The sequence below is a fragment of the Chelonoidis abingdonii genome, chromosome 6 (assembly GCF_003597395.2).
Source record: "Chelonoidis abingdonii isolate Lonesome George chromosome 6, CheloAbing_2.0, whole genome shotgun sequence".
In the NCBI taxonomy this organism is placed as follows: Eukaryota; Metazoa; Chordata; order Testudines; family Testudinidae; genus Chelonoidis; species Chelonoidis abingdonii.
The window spans coordinates 30624854-30645179 of NC_133774.1; the positions used below are offsets into that span (position 1 = coordinate 30624854).

General features: G+C 43.0%; 1 protein-coding gene across 1 annotated transcript in view; it reads right to left on the minus strand.

Annotated features, from left to right (window-relative positions):
* The window catches only part of OXCT1 (3-oxoacid CoA-transferase 1), a 145623-nt gene that overhangs the window by 124592 nt on the left and 705 nt on the right, over positions 1-20326 (minus strand). The window contains exons 2-3 of the mRNA XM_075066927.1: positions 18758-18866; positions 9541-9813 (exon numbers count right to left, since the gene is read on the minus strand). Coding sequence (XP_074923028.1) covers positions 9541-9550 — 10 coding nt within the window. The 5' untranslated portion in view covers positions 9551-9813; positions 18758-18866. The remainder of the gene's footprint in view (positions 1-9540; positions 9814-18757; positions 18867-20326) is intronic.

Below are 20326 nucleotides of genomic sequence, written 5' to 3' on the forward strand. Positions count from 1 at the left end.
CTAGTCAACATATCTACTTACAACAAATGAAGGCGTTTATTCTCCTCTTTCATTTCGTGCCCCTTCGTATACCATATTTTCCTGCTGATGAAGATATTTGCAGAATTTGTACTAATCATGTTTGAATCTGCATTATATGCAACATAATTCAAAGGCCTAGTGAATGAAATATGAGGGTGACTGAAGGCTAAGGTTAACTTCTGTTGCATGGTGTTAGAGTGACAATATACTGATACGGTACTACAGTTAAGCTTAGATCAACTCCTGTATTTCCACTCGTCATCTGCAGTCAAAATCTGGAAGCCAAGCTGCTCAATGCTGTATTTGATTTCTTACTGGCTCCATACTTTAGTGACCTTAGGACAATGCGTCCTGCCAAAATCCTGAAATAACTCCTATGATAAAATTGGAAACATTAGTTATGCAGTCTTTTTCTGGGGCTACAGTTTACAAAGTGTTAGCTCAGTAAACTGTAATAAACAGTACTAATAAAGAACCTTACAAGTTAAAAACATATAGACCAAACAACTTAACTGATGATGATTTATTTATTGCCATTATTATTTTGGCAACTTACTAAGAGCAAGGTTTGCCTAATGCAACTCAGTGCAGGGCAAGTTTAGTTTGTAACTTCACTTCCTGGAGGGGCAATGTAGTTAACTTCATATATTCTGTCTATGTATGCATACACATATCTGTATGTGACACAGAAGTGGCACTCTCCTCTCTCTCTCTCTCTCTCTCTCACACACACACACACACACACACACAGAGTAGAAATCAGACTCAACATGACAGCCCTTTTCCACTCCCTCAGCTGTTATTTTCTCTATTTAAATTATAAATTCCTTGTCTAATTATGTGTCTGTAAAAGCAAAATAAATTAAAGCCTCTCAACACTTCTGAGACATATTGGATGCAAGGGTTCTCTCACTTTTACAGATTATTTCTGAAATGTTAAAAACATGCAAACATGTTTCCACTTCTTGTGTGTTCAGAAAGCACCTACCATAAATAAATAAATAATGAGGAAATTAAGACAAGGATCTGGGACACTGGATAAGTTACTTCACAGAGGAAGTCTGTGGCACATCAGGAAATATGACCCAAATTATAGTGGCATGTCAGGACCACTACAGTTAACTAAGATCACAACTCCTGTTTAAAGGTGGACAATTTTAAGTCCTCTAAAATCAAGATGCTTGGTTAGACTCCTATGAAAGTTGGTGTGCCTCAGCAGGGTGAAGGGTAGGGTTAGACACACAAATTTTAGGTCATTTGGAACTGCAAGGGTTGCAGAGATCAATCCTGAAAAAAAAACAAACCATTTTTCAAAAAAGTTTCTGGGTTGGTGTTTGGTTTTTTGTTCTTTTTTGCACACAGAGCCAGAGCTCAAACTATTGATGTGATATGGGTCAAAAATGGTCTCCATCTGTTTAGATTTACCCAAGACAGCACAGGACCCCCACTAAATCTTTGGGGGACCCAAACTGAGAATGGTATTTAAGACAAAATGGCTAGAGGGCTTCCATTCTCACCATTTTATATGCTTTAAAACTTGACTCTGCTTTAATACTCTAAAATCCAAACAGTAAATCAGACTGCTTTGAAATTTGGTGTGTCTCATGGTGGCATGGGGTAGCATTTGTGATCCAAAATTTAACTGAGGAGTTCTTAAGTTGCAGTCCTGTGCCCCTTCCTCCCAAACTGTCTCTTTCCATTGCCTTATACTGTTAAACTGAGAGATAATAATGACTGGATGAAACCATAGATCTCATTGAGATTGATGGCTGTAAACTTACCCTTAGCCTCTAGTGACAGAACAAGAAGCAACGGGCTTAAACTGCAGCAAGGGAGTTTTAGGTTGGACATTAGGAAAAAGTTCCTAACTGTCAGGGTAGTTAAACACTGGAATAAATTGCCTAGGGAGGTTGTGGAATCTCCATCTCTGGAGATATTTAAGAGTAGGTTAGATAAATGTATATCAGGGATAGTCTAGACAGTATTTGGTCCTGCCATGAGGGCAGGGGACTGGACTCGATGACCTCTCGAGGTCCCTTCCAGTCCTAGAGTCTATGAATCTATGAATTAACAAAGAAAAGTTAATGACAACCCCGCATCTCAGACAAATGGAGCTTTGGACCGAGTGATTGGCTGTTGCTACAATTTGTGAGTGATATGTGGCAATTTTGTTTGGGGGAATATAATCAAAGCACTTGGAGAAAAACAAACAAACATGAGAATACTTTCTGGCAGGGATAAAGGGAGTGGAGGAGTGCAGGAGTTATGGGGAAGGGGAGAAGGGTTGGGGGGTCAGGTGAAGGAAGCACTGCACCCCCCCAGCTCTACTGAGCACCCCAACTCTACACCCTAACTCCCCTCCACCTCTCAGCTCTGCCAATGCACCAAACTCTGCCCATCTACCAATTCACTGTGAGCTCTGTGGGGTAGGGAATATCTCTTACTTTGTTGCTGATTTTGGGCACAGCAGCACCACTATAGTTAAGGTTGCATCATGATTTCTCTTTAAAGGCTGGTCCCTGTAAATCCTCTAAAATTGATATGCTTAGTCAGATTCCTCTGAAATTTGGTGTGCCTCAGGTGGATTGGTTTGTCTCAGGAGGTGCAGGGTAGGGCTAGTGCCTCAAATGGGGGCGGTCATTGGAGCTAACGGTTGTGGACGTATAAGCCCCAAAGGGGGGGGGGGGACTATTTTTCAAAAAAAGTTTCTAGGAGTTTTTGTTTTTTTGCACAGAACTAGATATCAAACAATTCATGTAATGTGAGAAAAAATGGCTTGACTGCCTCAAAGTTTTATGTAAGGTAGTTGGGGGACCCAAATTGGGAATTGTATTTAGGAACATGTTCACTTCTATGTTTGCGTAGTTTGGAAAGATTACTGGGGGACTGGAGGGAGGGGGCGGAGGGAGTGCCCCGAGAGCACAAAGTACCCAGATTAATGTGGTGTGTCCAAAGACACACAGTGCAAAGATTTGGAACTGACCACACAAGTATCTTGGCTGCTGAGGACAAAGAAATGTGCATCCTGCAAGGGTTGCCAACAGGTGGATTCTAGGCAACTCCTGGATCACACGGTTGCAGAAGTTTGCAGGACAGCAAGCAGTACACAACATGGGGATTGCTGGCTACCGGCTGATCTGGGTGGAGGGAGATGGCCTACATTGACATCATATCTGAGGATGTGGTGATTCACTAGACGGAAATGATCTGGGCCTTAAACCTGGTGTGCACCTCATACACCCTCCAAATCAGCTCTCAGACATTGTAAGAGATTTGTATCCAGGAGGTGTGATAGTTCTCTCTGATTTGGCTGAGCATCTGTGTAATTGCTACAAAGTCAATAGGAAAGCTGTTAAGTGCTGGAAGAACACTAATTGGGAAAGTGGAGGGTTCATGGTTGACCAGAAAATGTACACAGTATGGCACAAACATTATAAGCCCTGACACTTCACTGTTTCTCAGAGACACGACTCATCGACTGGACAGAAGCTACTGCCAACTCCAGGGAAATAGAGGGAAGACAACATGAGCAATCACCTCCCTGCCTTTTTGTCCGTCAGTATTGTTAGATGGAATCCTCTGGGTAAGAATGAACTGGTTGTAGAAGGAGGTGAAAAGCTTGTATTTTTCTGCAACGGTATAGGTTGGTAGAGTCAAGAGTACTGGTGTATTGCTGGGAGAAGAGAGAGACAAGGCTGTATAGGCAACATTAACTGTTTCTTTCCTGGTTTCCAGAAGATTGAGTTTTGTTCAATTCAACAACATTCTGCAATAGGACAACATACCACCAAGCAACAGTAACTCTGTATTAACATTTTTTTTTTGCCACTGACTTAACTTCAGGTCCCAGGGATCCGCAGAAGCTACATGGCACATAAAATAGGAAAGCAAAATCTATTTTAGTAAATATAATGTAATATATATTACTAATGTTTTCATTCCACTATAAATTAGTTATTTGTTAAGAGCTGACAGTGTATTTGGTGCAGTATAAAGTACAATTGTAAACATAGTCCCAGACCAAACAAGCTTGAAATCTAAATTAGAATACAACATAGTAACAGATGGCTTATCTACCTGGGCTCTCAGCAACAGTAATTAAAGCCCGTAATAAATACTTTCCCATTACATTCAATAACCTTTTCTCACTTCTGTAGCATTTTTGCCTACTCCATTCAGCCCCAAGCCTGCTGTTATAACAAGCAGGTCAAATGCTTACCACAATGGTACGGTTCAACATACTAGAGCAAGTTTACCTCCAAAATCAAAGGGATTCCTGCAGAAAGCACACAAACGACAGAATGCAGCGTGGGCAACAGGATGGTCATGCCTTTAAGCAGACAGTTTGAATCAGTGGTAATCTGACAGTAAATCACCAATCTCTTTTTAGAAGATCATCTCAGGGGATTAGGAAGTTTAAGTAGTAAACTAGAAGTCTTCAATAATATTTCACAATAAATAATACATAGAACTTCCAGAGCCCAAAATCATGTCCTTGAAAATAAGATAATGTATATTCAAGAGCCACCAATGGAAACTAATGTCAGGAAAAAAATGGTTTGTGATGTTGGACATCGGGCCACATTTCTCCCTGGTATAACTGATGATTTCAGTGGAGTTACAACAGGCATGAATTTGGCCCACTGAGAAGGCATAGAGATATCAAGGAGACTTTGATCCTGTGACTTGGTTTAACTAAAATTATTTTTTCCACTTTTCCTTTTCCACCATATGAATCATGAGGACTTAGTCATTTTAGGCCTAGAGCTGCAGCCCTGATTTTAAGTAGCTCCTTACTTCACAAGTAGAACCACTGAAATTAATTGTTGAAATGAATGGAACTCCTCAAACTGAGTAAGGGTAGCAGAAACAGACCCTATATGAAACTGGCATTACGAAAAGAAGAAATTAAACTGGCTGAATGTTTATTTTAAAACCTTCACATGGTATTTAGGAGTATATCCCTGCTATATAATTTTATATTATCATTCCAAAACCTATAGAAGGATTAGACTCAATTAAAATTCAATAGAGTTTTTAAGAGCAGCTGCAATTACAGAAGGATGACCGTGCTTTAAGAGGATAGGTTGCTTGGTGTTCTGTGTTAACACGGGCTTCAGTTCTGCAGACTCTTCACCTACTGAGAATCCAGGCATAAGTGGGCTAAAGGCTTCTATTGCCAGCCTAAAGGGAGGGGCTACCCCAGACCCAGATAATTCTGAGGCACAGTTAATGAAAAACAGGGACTGGAGTGAGGTCTGCAGACACTTCAGGACAAATGTAACTTTACTCATACGAGTAAACATTACACTTACTTAAAAGATTACAGAATTATAGCCTTGGGGTCTCCCAAATAGTTCAAAAGAACAGACAGACAATGTACTTCTTCTAACAGACCTACTCATTCACAAAAGTTGTCTAATGTGATGGCTTGGCTGGCTGAAATGTCTAACTTTCTCAGCCTTTATCAGTAAACAGTGGTCAGCAGTCTCATTAGCTGGAAGAGATCCCTCTTGTTTTGGTGAAAGGACTTTGTCAAGGTTTTATGTGGCTAAATAGTGACACACTTTGAAAATTAACTGTCCTCTGTTGATAGCCTTTTCCTTAGGATTTCAGGAAGCATTTTTATGCAAATGGCCTGTGGTATTATTAGGAAAAAAAATATTAAAAGTAGGCATGGCTTACTATTAATACTGGAGTCAAAACAAGCCAGTGCATGTGTAATAATTATTTTCAATTTTCATCGTCCTCAGATGTAACATGCACTATAGGTGGAGGATCACAAGCCTAAAATTCATCCTGAATGCAAGTCTTTCAATATGCAGTAATTCAAATTTGATCAATTATATTATTGTCCTAAAACAGACGCAGCCTGTTTAAACAAAGTACACAGGGTTACATGTTCATGTCCTACAGAAAAAGGTGGGGAAAATGTTTTATGATCTTGGCAACGAGTCTTACAGGATTACAACTGCATTCTTCCTTCAGGGACAGTGGCTGTTTGTAGCCCTATAGAACGAGACGGAGATACAGCCTTCAAACCATTCAAAGCCCAAGAATCTGCAGCATCATGGATTTCTGGGCATTCCTAAGGAAAGCATGTCCCATCACACTGCTCTCTAGGGACCCTATCTGACTCCCATTAGCATCAGTGGAAAGCCTCGTTTCAATGGGAGCTGAATATGGTCCTGGGTTCCCATTGACAGCCAAGCGCTTTCCGGGACTCCAACCAGCAGAAGTTACAAAGAAGAGTTAATGTTGTTTGGAGTTCAGTTAACTCCTGACTAGAACTCCCCTGGGGGCATGGAACAAAATGGCTGCTCCTCAGTTCCACTCCACAGCAAAAAAAAAAAAAAAAAAAAAAAAAAATCAATTATTCAGCTATATGATGATGTTCTGCTCATTTGGGAACAGCAAGTGAGGAAGCACTATCCCGCTCCTCTCCTTTAAATGGTTTCAGGCCTCGTTCCTTCCTTTGCTTTATCCCACCATGGAAATTGATATTTGGCCCACAGAGCCAAATTCTACCTCAATTCCTTCTATTCAAATCAATCTAAATTAAATCTGTGAAGTTGCACAGGTATAACTGAGGGTATGATGTGGTCCAAATGACATATGAAAGTAACATTAAGTGTTGGATTTCAACCTAACAAGAAGTATGAACATTTATATACAGACCCAATCTCGATCCTCAAAAACATATCACCTTTCATTAAAAGTAGAGAATATGTAAAGTTAATAAAATGTCAGTATGGAGGTATCTTTCAAAGAAGGGAAAGGAAGAGGGGCGAGATGAGAGGGCAATGGAGAGAAGCACAACGGGATTAAACAGGAGGGTGGAAAAGTGAAAGATATTTGCAAAGGTTTCATCAAGAGCCAAAAGACCTTATATCAGAAGCAGGAAGCTTTCTGAGGAAATAGAAGTGCAATGGACTTTGTCAAATTAGCCTAAACTACCCAGTGTCTCCTAAACATTAACGAATTTCACACTCACTGCTAAAAGGGAACAGCAGAATTCTGGAATTACCTACATCAGAATAAATGTAGAAATGTGAAGACAGATACTAACAGGTGTTTTGTTGTGAAAAAAAGTACTTTCAGTTTATAAAGTCACACTTTCAACAATCTCACTCAAATATGGCAATGATAAAGGCTAAAAGTGTTTTAATGATGAATGGATCCGCATTATCTTATCATTCAGTTACACTGTCAATAGAGCAGCAGACTAAAAGAAACTTTGTTAATGTTTAAACTGCACTTGTAAAGTTAGAGGAAAGAAAGTTAAAGAGTAAAAGCTTGGATCCTGTCCTTCACGCTAATCAAGTTGCCCCCAGCTACATTATGTAGTTTAATTCAAGGAAGCATCCAACTTCATCTTGTATTTTCACTCAGAAGATTGATTTTTTTTTTAAAAATGGCTAAAAAGTTGTTAAATGATAACTCAAGAGTTACACATTAATATTCTGAACCTTTTATACAAACAGGAAACCTTACAGGAAGAAGACAGTCACTTTTCAAACAGCTTTTATTTATTTATTTTTAATATGTTAATGTCTGCACTGGTGGAGAAAATACTTAGAATGACATTCTGTTCTTAACTCACATTAACCCCCTCTGGTAAAATAATGTTTAAGAACTCACTTGCAGGAGAAAGGACTTTTCGAGTCTTCTTTTCTACCTACACTCCTATGTTCCCTCACTGCCCCCAACCAACAAGATGCAAGGTCCCTGATTCATCATCACCCTTCCCCTGGAAGATGTGGATAGGATCCCACAACTTCCTTTCTGAGGAAATGGTCCATAGGAAGCACCAATATTAATCCAGTTAATCCTGAAACAATGTGATATTTTTCATTGCCTTGACGTGAATTCAGAATATAGAAGAAACAAACTAAGTACGAGTCTGCAGAAATGATAGCATGCTGGCATTACTTTGTTTGCTTGACATTAAAAGTGACATTGTGCCAAAAAAAGAGGTCAGGGGGAGAGAAAATGGTGAAACAAAGGATTTAAGAAACAAGCCTACACTACAATAATGACCTGTAAACACAACGCCTTGGACTGTGATCACAGATTTCACAAGAAAAGGAAGTTTAGGTCAAGTCAGCAAGTCGTGGGAAAACTCCCATGAAAAAGCACAAATGCTATAAGAAGATGTATTCATGATTTCACATTCTTCCCTCTAAGTCAATAACAAAATATTGTTCTTTGGAGTTACTATGGGTATGTCTATACTACCCCTGGATCGGTGGGCAGCGATCAACTCAGCAGGGGTCGATATTGACCCTCAAGCGCTCTCCCGTCGACTCCTGTACTCCAGCGCTGCGAGAGACGCAGGCAGAGTTGATGGGGGAGCAGCAGCAGTTGACACACCACCGTGAGTAGATCTAAGTAGGTCAACTTCAGCTATGTTGTGTAACTTAGATCGATTCCCCGCCCCCGTGTAGACCAGTGCCATTTTATCAGATGAGTTAAACAAAAGTTATCACCACTTTTGGTTACTAACCATCCCTTGAGACACTGCAAAGGAGATGGGGTGTTAGCCCCAGTGGGCTGGGCAAATTCAAATATAGTTAAATATACTCTGCACATCGGCATCCTCCATGCAGTTTCACTCTCTATCCCAACAGTACTGCCATGCACTGTTAAATAGCTATTACGTTGCACCCCAGAAGTAGATGCACTTCAGTGGGTGAAATTATACCTATATAAAAAGATTAAGTGCTCCGGAAATCATCATCAAAGAGTTCTAAAAATACCCAAGATAGATTGTGCTATGGCTGAGGGACAATATCCATACTCAGGAGTCATTCTCTCCTCCCACTTACATGAATTTCTTAACTGTTAAGCACTTTTCTTAAAAGACACACAAGAGTGTCTACATTGCCATAAGAGACCCATAGCATGATTGCAGCTGGCCTGGGTCAGCTAGCTCGGGCTTGCGGGTCTCAGGTTGTGGGACTACAAAACTGCAGTGTTAACATTTGGGCTTGGGCTGGAACCCAGCTCTGATACACTGTGATGGGGAGGGTCTCGTTGCCCAGGCTTCAGCCCCAGCCCACAAGTTAACACTGCGATTTTTAGACCTACAGCTCAAGACCAAGTCAGCTGACCTGGCCTCTGAGACTTGGTGCTGCAGGTTTTTATTGCAGTGTAGACATACCTCAAAACTCACTGAGGAGGATCCCTTCTGCAGTCTTTTGTTGTAACAAAGTTACTATGTGAGTAACAAATGGAGTGTTCAAAAATTCCCTATGACTTAAAGGAACTAGAGTTGAAATCATGGCTTTTAAAACAGTTTAGCCAAAATATGTATAACCAGGTTTTGTGGTGGCATTCAACAGAATAAATATCTCACCACATGCCACAGCAGTAACAGCAGCTCTCTGTGACAAAGCTTGGAAGTGTACTGTATTGCTATAGTCATGCCCAAATAACTGTTCCAAAAATAGCTTAATGAGCAGCCATGGGAATTTGTCCAAATCAAAACAACATCTTGGCAGCTCAAAGCACATGCACCTCGCATCATCCTTGGGATGATTTTGGCCAAAGAACGTTAAGTCACAAGGATAGCTCTTCCTAGGGAAAATATAACCTCATTTCCAATGCAAGACTTATCACAGCTCTGTTAAAATATAATTTATGTAAGCAGGTTTATTAATTCTTTATATATAATATTCCAAGGGTGTCTGAACACCTACCCTGCATTGTTACTGACTGCAGTTAGCCCTTTTACTCCAGTCTTCAGTAAGCCTCCTATGAGGTTCTCTGGAATTCCACACAATCCAAAACCTATGTAAAACAAATACAAACAAAGAATGTAACAAGCATTCTAGAGGGAACAATGTCATCAAAAGAAATAAATCTGTGTAGCAGATGATAAAAACCACATACATTCTGCACAGAAGAGAATAATCCGGTTATAGATGAATAAGCAACTCAACACTTGGAGAAAATATTTCTCAGAATAGGGAACAGGACTTCAACAGTCATAGTAATGGCAATAGCATGATTTGTTTGGGAGGGTAAAATCTCCTTTCCTTTCAGTCCATCCAAAAGTAATCTTCCCTTCCCATTATGTTGGCTATATTAATCTCCATACTGGATCTCTACTGTGGCTTCTCCACTTCTGCAATATTAAGTTTGAGCCTCTCCTCTTCAGTTTCACACAACCTATAGTTTGCCTCCACCTACATCTCTGCCTTCATTTCCTCTGCTATACGTTCCCTACTTCAATCCCATCCAGCTTCAGTCCTGAAGACTCGAATTCAGATCTCTGCTACCAATCTGTAGAACTAGAGTAACTGCGATCAGAATTCTCTCTTTCTGTATTCTCATCTTTGTGTCTACTTTTTCTGCAGACCCATAGGCCTGGCGCAGCCCCTCTTTTGCCTTAAAAACCCCACCAGCAACTTGTAAAAACCCAGCTACTCCAAAAAATATTCCAACTAAGAAGAGCACATGGTCTTCTGTATTTGCTAAATGGCAATTGCACATCATTGTGTTTGGACACTTGTATATTTGTATCGGACCCATGTGTTTTGTTTTTTTTAATTGTAAACTCTGCAAGACAAGAATTATGACCTTTGTTTGGAACAAAAACTATAGTACAGATGTTGGGAGTCAAGCCGTCACGACCACGAGTTAATGGACCACGGATTAAGAGGGCCATGCTGAAATATCTTAAGATATCTATATACTGTGACAAAGTTCCTCCTCTACCTTGGTGGGTCCTGTGCTTACTGGCGGATTTGCTCACCTCACAGATTCACCCTGTGGGTTGGGAAACAGCCCAGAGACCTTCCCCTCTGGCAGGGGCCACAGCCTAGGTCAATTCCTCCTGTGTTTGATCAGGAGTTGAGAGGTTTGGTGGGAACCCGGGCCTGCCCGCTACTCAGGGTTCCAGCCCAGGGCCCTGTGGACTGCAGCTGTCTAGAGTATCTCCTGGTACAGTTGCACGACAGCTACAACTCCCTGGGCCACTTCCCCACGGCCTCCTCCAAACACCTTCTTTGTCCTCACCACCGGATCTTCCTCCTGATGTCTGATAATTCTTGTACTTCTCAGTCCTCCAGCAGTATGCCTACTCACTCTCAGCTTCTTGCACGCCTCTTTCTCCCACTTCCTCACACACACTTCCTCTCCTCTGGCTCCCCTTGGTCTGACTGGAGTGAGCCCTTTCATAACATCAGAAGGGCCTTCATTAGAGTCAGGTGCTTAACAGCCTCACTTGACTCTTAGCAGGTTAATTGGAGTCAGGTGTTCTCATTAGCCTGGAGCAGCCCCTGCTCTGGTCACAGAAGGAACAGAAAACTGCTTATCCAGTAGCCAGTGTATCTCCCTTCCACTACTCTGCTGTTCCCAACTGGCCTGGGTCTGTCACAATAGACACACATGTATTATCATCTAGGATTACATACGTATTCACAGCATCCCAAATACTGCAGGCCTGTTAATGGCGCTTTGCAAGAATATAAATTCAAATGTGTAATCTAATAAAAACATTACTACTACAACTACAACAACACAGAGGTGAAAATAACTCAGGACATCTACCAGTATGGGGTGAGGTGGCTCTGGCCCTGGCCCCTGGAAGGGGCGGGGCCTTGGACAGAAGGGATGAAGCTAGGGGGTCAGCATGCCCCAGCCAGCCCTTCCAGGCTGCCTGGTCCATGCCGCCCAGGGTTCCCATGGCAATTTAAAGGGCCCGGGCTCCAGACGCCGCTGCTGCAGTAGTGGCGTCCGGAACCCCAGGCCCTTTTAAATCACCAGCTCCAGGCAGCTGCTCCCTTTGCCCACCCCTGGTGACCTTAAAGCACTGCAGGGTCCTTTGCCACAACAGCACTTTAACGTTGCTGCCCCTTCCTGTCCCCCCGTCGGTGGTAAGATGTACAACACATTTCCGCTCCACACCTTCTGTCTATTTCTATGTCAGTGAGTTAGCGAGCAAATCTGTAGCACTACATAGCATGTTCCTGTACCGCATGTTAAATAGGTAGCACTGGGAGGCATGGTGCTACTGCACGTTAAGCAGATTCACGCGTAAAATGGGTCTGTACTGTAATACTTCCTCATGTAAATAAAAAAAATCCTGTGCAATAAGTGTATATTTCCCTTCAGCCTTAATGTTATGAATTTGTAGTAACTATCAAGAGAGCCCATACGATACATTTTTTAAATGTAATTATATGATATCTTTAAAAAAATTCCAGCTGCTTACAAAATATATTGATATTTCACAGCAAAAATTACATATTTTAACTTCTGACTAGGACATATACAGGACAATTTTATAATGTAGATAAAGTGTTGCCAATTGGCCAGTAAAAGGAAACTGTAGCACAAATATCAGTGGGTAGCCCTGTTAAGTCTGTATCCACCAAAAAAAAAAAAAAAAATGGAGTCCGGTGGCACCTTAAACACTAACAGATTTATTTGGGCATAAGGTTTCTTGGGTAAAAAAACTTCACTTCTTCAGATAAATGGAGACACGAAAGCTTATGCCCAAATAAATGTTAGTCTTTAAGGTGCCACCGAACTCCTTGTTGTTTTTGTAGCACAAATATAACCTAGATCAGTCATACTAAATAACATTTTAACCTTTGCAGCACTTTTCCATTAGGGAATGTCAAAGCTTTTATGGGTGTGTGCATGTGGATTAGTAAAAAAATTTTCCTAAGCACATTAGTAACTCAAGCCTGGTCTACATTACAAAGTTTGGCTGATGCAAGATGCCTTGCGACAATCTAGTTATGCATAGGTCTACTTTTAAATGTGTCTCCCACTGATGTAAATGCCCCATTACAGCAATACAGTAATACCAGCTCCCCAAGAAGCACTGAGCCATAGTTGACGTACTGAGGTTGATGCAGCATTAGCAAAAATACTGGTTACTTTTGTCGACTCTAACAGTCCTCCAGCAGCTGTCCCACAATGCCTGACACTGACTGCTCTGGTCACAATTTTAACTCCACTGCTCAGGGGTCACAGAGACCAGAAGGCCTCCCTCCCCTTTAAAGCCACACAAATTTTTGAAATGTCTTTTCTGTCTTGCTCGGTGAGCACATCTAGCAGCTCTCCATTGCTGAGTTCAACTGCCCAGTTGACCATGCTGTCTACACACTCCAGATGGGCTCCTGCTTGGAGAAGACAGGAAATTCTGGCTCTCCTGGGCCTGTGGGAAGAGGCTATGCAAGTACAGCTATTGATCAACCCTAGAAACATGAACATTACAAGCAGATCACACAGGGGATGTGGGACACAAGGTACAACAGGGATCAGCAGCAGACATGCCAAACCTGTGGGAGGGGTGGGGACAAAACACAGAAATTGGGCTTGGTTTTGGCTTAACTGGCTTGTGAGTTGCTTGTTGGCTAGTAGCTCCGCCCCCCCCTTTTTTTAAATAGGCTCCCAGCAAGCAGTGCAAGGGGCAAGCAGAAGTAAAGGGGCAGGGCAAAAAAGAGTGCACAGCAGGCCCACCACCAGTCCAGATTAGCATGCTGAGGGGGGGAAAATCTATGTCACAATAGAATTGTTGGGTTCTTAGGGACTGGGCCTTGCTTTGAAATGGTTAGTGCTTGATTTTGGTTATTGTGAAAGTCGCGAGTGCTATTTACCACACTAAAGTTGGCAGCTGTGATCAGTGCAGTGCTGTGGTGAAAGCCAAAGAACTGCATAAGGCATATCACAAGACCAAGCTGTCCATCCAGTGCTGAGCTGCAAAACAGTTGCCGGCTCTAGGTTTTTTGCTGCCTCAAATAAAAAATTTTTGGGCTGCACCCAAACCCCAAGCCCTGTGGCTCTCACCCCCCACCTTCCCGTCACCATGCCCCCCCCACCTGCACACCCTGCTCCCCACACTGGGCCTCTCTCCTCTGTCCCTGCCGTCCCAGCCTGGCTCTCTGACATATGCTGACTCCCACCTGGCTTCCCCCTTGCTCCAGCTGGTCCAGGGCTGGCCAGGGTCGGAGGGTTTAGCAGTGGGCTCCCGGACCTCAACCCAGGTCCCTACCACCAGGCTCCCACCTCCAGGGGACCAGGCGGGACCCAGGCTGCAAGAGCAGGGACTACCCAGGCAGGGGGCGGAGGAGCCAGGCAGGTTGTAACCCCAGAGAGAGCTGGAGCCCCAGAGAGAGCGGACTGGGCCCTGCACACCAGTGCCCCAACCTCTCTGTCCACTGCCATGCTGCTGCTTCTGGCGCCCTGCCCACCAGTCCCTGGGTGGCTCGGGCCACTCGCCCAGCCCCACTCCGCAGCGCTGGGGGGCAGCGCCTGCAGCACTTTGCGCAGCGCCGTGCGCACTGCAGTGCAGCCCCACCGAGTGTCCCCCAGCTATTGGAGCGCTGCCCGGCCCAGCCACGAGTGCAAGCGCTGCTCCCCCACAGCATGACTGCAGCAGACCAGGCACCCCTCGTGCGACAACGCCCTGCTACTGCCGGGCCGGCCTAGGCTTTTGTAAAAAGCTGCATTGCAATATTTGCCAGACATCTCACACCAATCTGCACACACTGTGGACACTTCCAAAGGCCCAAGCCACAGGCCCGTGCAATGAACAGCAAAGGAGGAGGAGGAGAAGAAAGACGAGGGATGGGGACTTGGCATAGCTGGACTGCCAGCAGTTGCAAGCCAGGACCTGTTTGACGACTCCAACTACAGTTCTGCAGTCCCAGCAGTCAAGCACAGTGAGTTCCGTTGCCAGAGGAAGAACCTAGGTAACATCAAAAGAGTTCCTGTGGCCACAGGACTATCACTTTTACAGTTCCAGGAACTAACACGGTCTACCCCTCTGATCTTGACATCAGATAAACATGTGATATATTCCCCATTACGATGACATACTGGGGCCCTCCCAATTTAACAAGGACACTAAATATAAACTTTCATTAATTTACTATACTAGAAGAGGGTGAAAAAAGCAAAATTAACAATAAAAGAGGTAGAATTGTTTACTCTGCTTTTCACTCCCAGTAACAGTTTGGGGGGGAGGCATGGGAGAACCAGTTATGTCTATGAACACAGGGATGTCCCTTGAATCCTCCTGAGAGATCTCAATGAAACCTTCATGGAGATACTCTGCAGTCCTCTCCTGAAGATTTCTAGGGATAGCAGCCTTATTTCTTCCTCTGTGGTAGGACACTTTCCCATGCTAGTCAGCAATAAACAGTGGCAGGTACCTTTGCAGTACACAGGACAGCAGCATACAGGCCTGGGCAGCTTTAGGACACCAGCAGCAGCTGTCTTTGCTGTGCCTTTATTACCCTGAAGAGTGAGATACACGCTAAAAATCACCACCACCTGTGGAAATGGTGCTAGTATTCATTGCCATTGCTCTAATCATAGTTCCATGCAACCAAGAAATGCCCTCCTCATTTCTCTCACCTTGGAGGGCCATGGCTGGTGTTGTGAGTGGCACTGTGCACAATCACTCTGAAGCAGAAGTGCAAATAAGCACATCCTGCTTAAAATTTTAGGAGAGCAAGGGAAGGATGTGCTCATTGTGACTATATTGACAAAGGCAGCTCAGTGTGTTTTAATCTGCAGCTTCTGCCTTTGAGGCATTGTGGGGTTCCTCCCTACACACACACGCACAGAATGCCTGAGCCAGATGAGAAGAGAAAAGATAATTCAGGACAATATGTTCAATGAGATCCTGCAAGCCAGTACTGTGTCAGACCACAAGCAAAGGACCTGGAGGGTGAACAGTGCAGACAGCCTGGAGAAGGAAAGAGCCAACACTGGAGGCATATACAGATCCTGCAGACTCTTGTGAGCCTACAGGTTCAATATCATAGGCTTGCCTCCCTTTGCAGTCCACAGAGAACTCCTTCAACATTTCACATGGCATTAGGGGCTGCATCTCACCCCTTACCACTCCACCTGGGGAACATTATGGACAACTACAGCATCTTATACACTGACCTGTGAATGCCACGGTTGCTGCATGAGTAGGTAAAATAGATATGAATGTTCTTTCCCTTTTTAAGTTCTGTTGCATTAATTTAGTGAGTTTTAAATGTATTTGATTTTAAATTGCAGAGATTTTTCTTTGCACTGACTTTGTTACTGAATAAAATTTTATTATTTGGGAAATAATTCATCTTTATTCTGAAAGCACCTACATACTTGCTACTGTGTGGTGTGACCTACTCATAGGACCAGTGACAGTGTAATAATCAAATATACAGGAAGCACCACAGAATGAACAGGTGCATTGGCAGTGTTATATTCATAGATGTGTGCCAAGCACTCACAATGTCAAACAGGCCCTGAAACTGCAGAGCCAGGTGGAGCACAGTCCATCACAATGCACGTTAGAGTGCTCTTTCAAATCGTCCTTGAACCAGATAGCTCGGTGCTGAGCTCTTCTAATAGCTCTTGTGTCTGGCTGTTCAAACTCAGCAGACAGTCACTTCACCTCCACCCCGGCAGCAACTTTTCCCCCCATTAGCTTCACAGATATTATGCAAGACACAACAGGCAGCTTTAACTATTGGGAGTGCCCCAAATCCATTCTTGTGATTAAACACCAGCATCCCTTGCATCTACCGAAAGTACATTCAACTGTTATTCTGCACCTGCTGAGCCTGTAATTGAATCTTTCCTTGGTACAGTGGAGATGGCCAGTGTACAGCTTCATAAGCGTGGGGAGCCAGGATAGGCTGGATTCCCCAGGGTTACTATTGGCATTTCAACATCACCTATCGGGAAAATAAGTCCTTGTTTGCAGCTTTTTGAACAATCCTGTGTCCATGCAAACATTATGTACCTTCTCTGAGCAGTCAACGCTGATGTTGGTGAAGCATTCTGGTGATCCACCAGTTCTTGCATAACCATAGAAAAGTAGCCCTTTCTGTTGATGTTCTCAGTGGCAAGGTGGTCTGGTGCCAAATAGGGAGATGCGTGCTGTCTATTGCTCTATCGCAGTTCGGGAACCCTATTACTGCAAACCCATTCACAATGTACTGCATGTTGTTGAGAGTCAGAGCCCTGCATAGCAGGGGACAATTAACAGCTTTGCATGTTTGCATAAAACAGTCCCCACCCCCATTGGATTTTCCAACTCCAAAATTATTTCCCTCTGATCAATAGCAATCCAGCATTGCAAGTTTCCACAGTGTGCTCGCTTCTCCACTGTCAGTCCAGCTGTCATTTTGGTGTCCCTTGCTCTAGAGTGAGCTCAGTGCACAGATCCAGGAATGTGGCCTTGCACATCCAAAAGTTCTGCTGGTCATCCCAAGCCAGCATTCTGATGCAATCCCACCAATCAGTGCTCATTGCTTGGGCCCAGGAGTGGTACTTCACCACCTGCAGCTGTGCTGTGAATGCCACCAGCAGCCTTCAGTTGGTACTCATTATGTCCCACAGCACTCTATCCTTCAAGGAATTGTCATCTTCCCCTCTACTCATTTGGTTCTTCTTGCAGCTCAGCAAATACTAGAGAATTGTGCATCCTTTACTTGTAACAGTTATGACAACTGACAGAAGCATGGAGACTGCATAGTTCTGCATTGCGATGGCAGAAAGCAAGGAGGACCATGCAGGTTCATGGGATTTTAAAGAAGGCTTGAAAATTAAGGGACACAGATGCCATTGTGGGATGGAGAGCTGCACGCTGGGAAGTTGACCCTATGCTCCCAGTCATCCCTGTCGCAACTCATTTCTGCCTTACCAGGCATTGACAAAACTTCATGAAAGACAGTGTGCTGGAGGGTGACGGGCTGCACCCTGGGATACCTATCCTTGGTGCACCACACTATGCATTGACACAAGAACTCCCTATGAATACATGCAGCGCCGCTGCAAGGAGCCAAGTGTGCGCACACACAAGCAAAATACTAATTGCAGCAGCTTTATTCCAATGTAACTTGCATCAACCAACATTTTTAATGTAGACATGGCCTTTGGTTGTGCTGTATCAGGGATCTGTGCACATCATCATTCCTCCTTTATCTCCTCCTTCCATAACAGGGTTCCCTATTCCCTTTTGCTATGAGTTCTGGGTTCTTCCCCATTCCCACCTTCCACCTCATGCCAGAGGCTCTGTTTGCCTTCCATCTCCCTCTCCGATACCAACCTCGCCTATTCTCCCTCTCCCCCATGTCAGGGGCAATCACCGCCCATTCCCCACCCACTGTTAGCATTTCTCATCTTTCTGTCTAGGAGATAAATCAACATGTTAAGTTCTATTGGGATGGTGGGCAGAGATGAAAAAGGTATTAAGTTGGTGACATCAGCCAGTTCATTGATATATAGACACTTGCAGAGGTGCCTGAAGATGTATGCCAAACAGGTGGCAAGAGCTCTGCATTCCCCTGCCCCCAATTTTTCCCCATCTTCCACTTTTCAGCAAAATCCATATTAAATTTTACCAAACTGCAAATTTTTGTCTCACCATTTAAAAGGATATTAGCAACCTGAAAAGACTATCCACCTGAAAACATTCCACTCTAAGTAACATCTAAGTTTTCTGTTACTGATGGTTAGTTGTGGAGGGGGAGTTTTCTGTTCCCCCTCATACCTCTTTTTACTGCTGAGACTGACAGTTTTTTCCTTACTGAAAAGACCCTCATAATCATCAATAGGAGAACAGGAAATGCTATATTAAAAAAGAAATATTTTTCTCAGTACATATTTAAAAAGTGTTTCAACTTGAATTTTTTAATTGACTAATTTAAAAAAATGGTTAGGAGTGTTCTACTCAGAAGATGAGAGGTTTTCTCATTAATTAAATACTTACCACCAACAAGTATAGTTGCCCCATCAGGTATGTCTTTTATTGCTTCCACAGCATCAGTATAGAATTTGGTGTTGCGATGACTGCTGGTAGAGAAATAGCAGCCACAAATCTGGAACAACATTAAAGGAAATCAGCATGCAGGAACAAAACAGTCTGTATTACAGCTTTATCATGGGGACTATCGCATGAACTGTGTAGGAGGGAGACTGTGCTATTCAAACTCCAAACTTTGCGATGCAAAGTCTTTCAGTGTTTGGAGGGAAGCGGGACTGAGCTCCAACACCCTTTTGTGAACCAGTGCCCTTCCTGGAACTCCAAAAGACCAACTCTGGCTGCTCTGCTTCGCCTGGCTACTATGTACATATTATGCTACTATGTTTATATGCAATATTGATTCCACTTAGGTGTCTCTTTAAACAAAAAATAGCCTCATAAAATAATCTTGTCTACAGATGTCAGTGTATTTTATAAGTATGTCCATAGTTAAATATCAGTATTCGTTCATTTCTTCCAATAACAGATTGTAAACGCAACTCACTTAACCCAGTGTACTGATTTTAAAGTGTTTGGCACTAAAATTAATTATGGGGTTGCAGCTCTAAATAGTACAGCAGGAATATGCTTCTCATTTCACCCATATTGTTTGGTGTAAGCATGTGTACACACACACTTATATAAAAGGAGATATGTAAATATAAAGCCTTAGCTTAGGAAGCCTTATCAAGGTGAAATTAATTATGTTTTCAGATGTTAAGTGTTGTTTATGATTTGTTACACAGAATCATCATATGTTGTTTGCACTGTACAGAACCATGTGGGGTAAGATAACAGGTCAACCACCCCCACCTGTGAAAATGTTAAAGCAATACAATGAATAGCATATTTTAAATTGATGAATAAATCTTACAAATTCATCAGTATTCCCAAATGTTGAAAAAAAGATTTCAAAGTATGAACTACAGGCCCCATCCTGCAAGGTCACTATATGCAAAGCTCCAAATCCAAGTTCCAAGCTTGCAGGAGATCAGCCCTAGATCTAGAATTCTAGCCCCAGAAAACGTACTTGCTTTTTTACTTTTCTAACGGACCCCAAGACCAGACCCCAGCCTTCATGTCCTGTTGTGTGCGGCACACCATTTATGAGTAATTTAAAAGCTACCAACGGGCATGGTGAACGTTTTAGCTAGCTATATAAAGACTAGTGTTTTCATCCATATTGCTTAGTAAGAAGCCTCTGACAGCAGAAGAGGCCATTCTGGGACTGAGGAAATATCCAAGAATTTGTTCACAGCTGTATTAAAAGTCACAAATTGTCTTATCCAAAGACAAGGGCACAAGTCCTGAACAACTAGCAAATCATAACGCCCTGATGACTCCATGAATTTTCCGCTCTTTTTTGATTCAATACAGAGACCCAGGTGGAGGGAGGACTCCGCATTTTCCCAAGCAGAGCTTATAAATCCTTGTTTTGCATTGTGCATGTTACATACCAAAACAGGCACTCAATTAACGCCCGAACGGATCTGATGAACAAACGGGAAGGCCTGAATTCTGGCTGTGAAAAGTAAA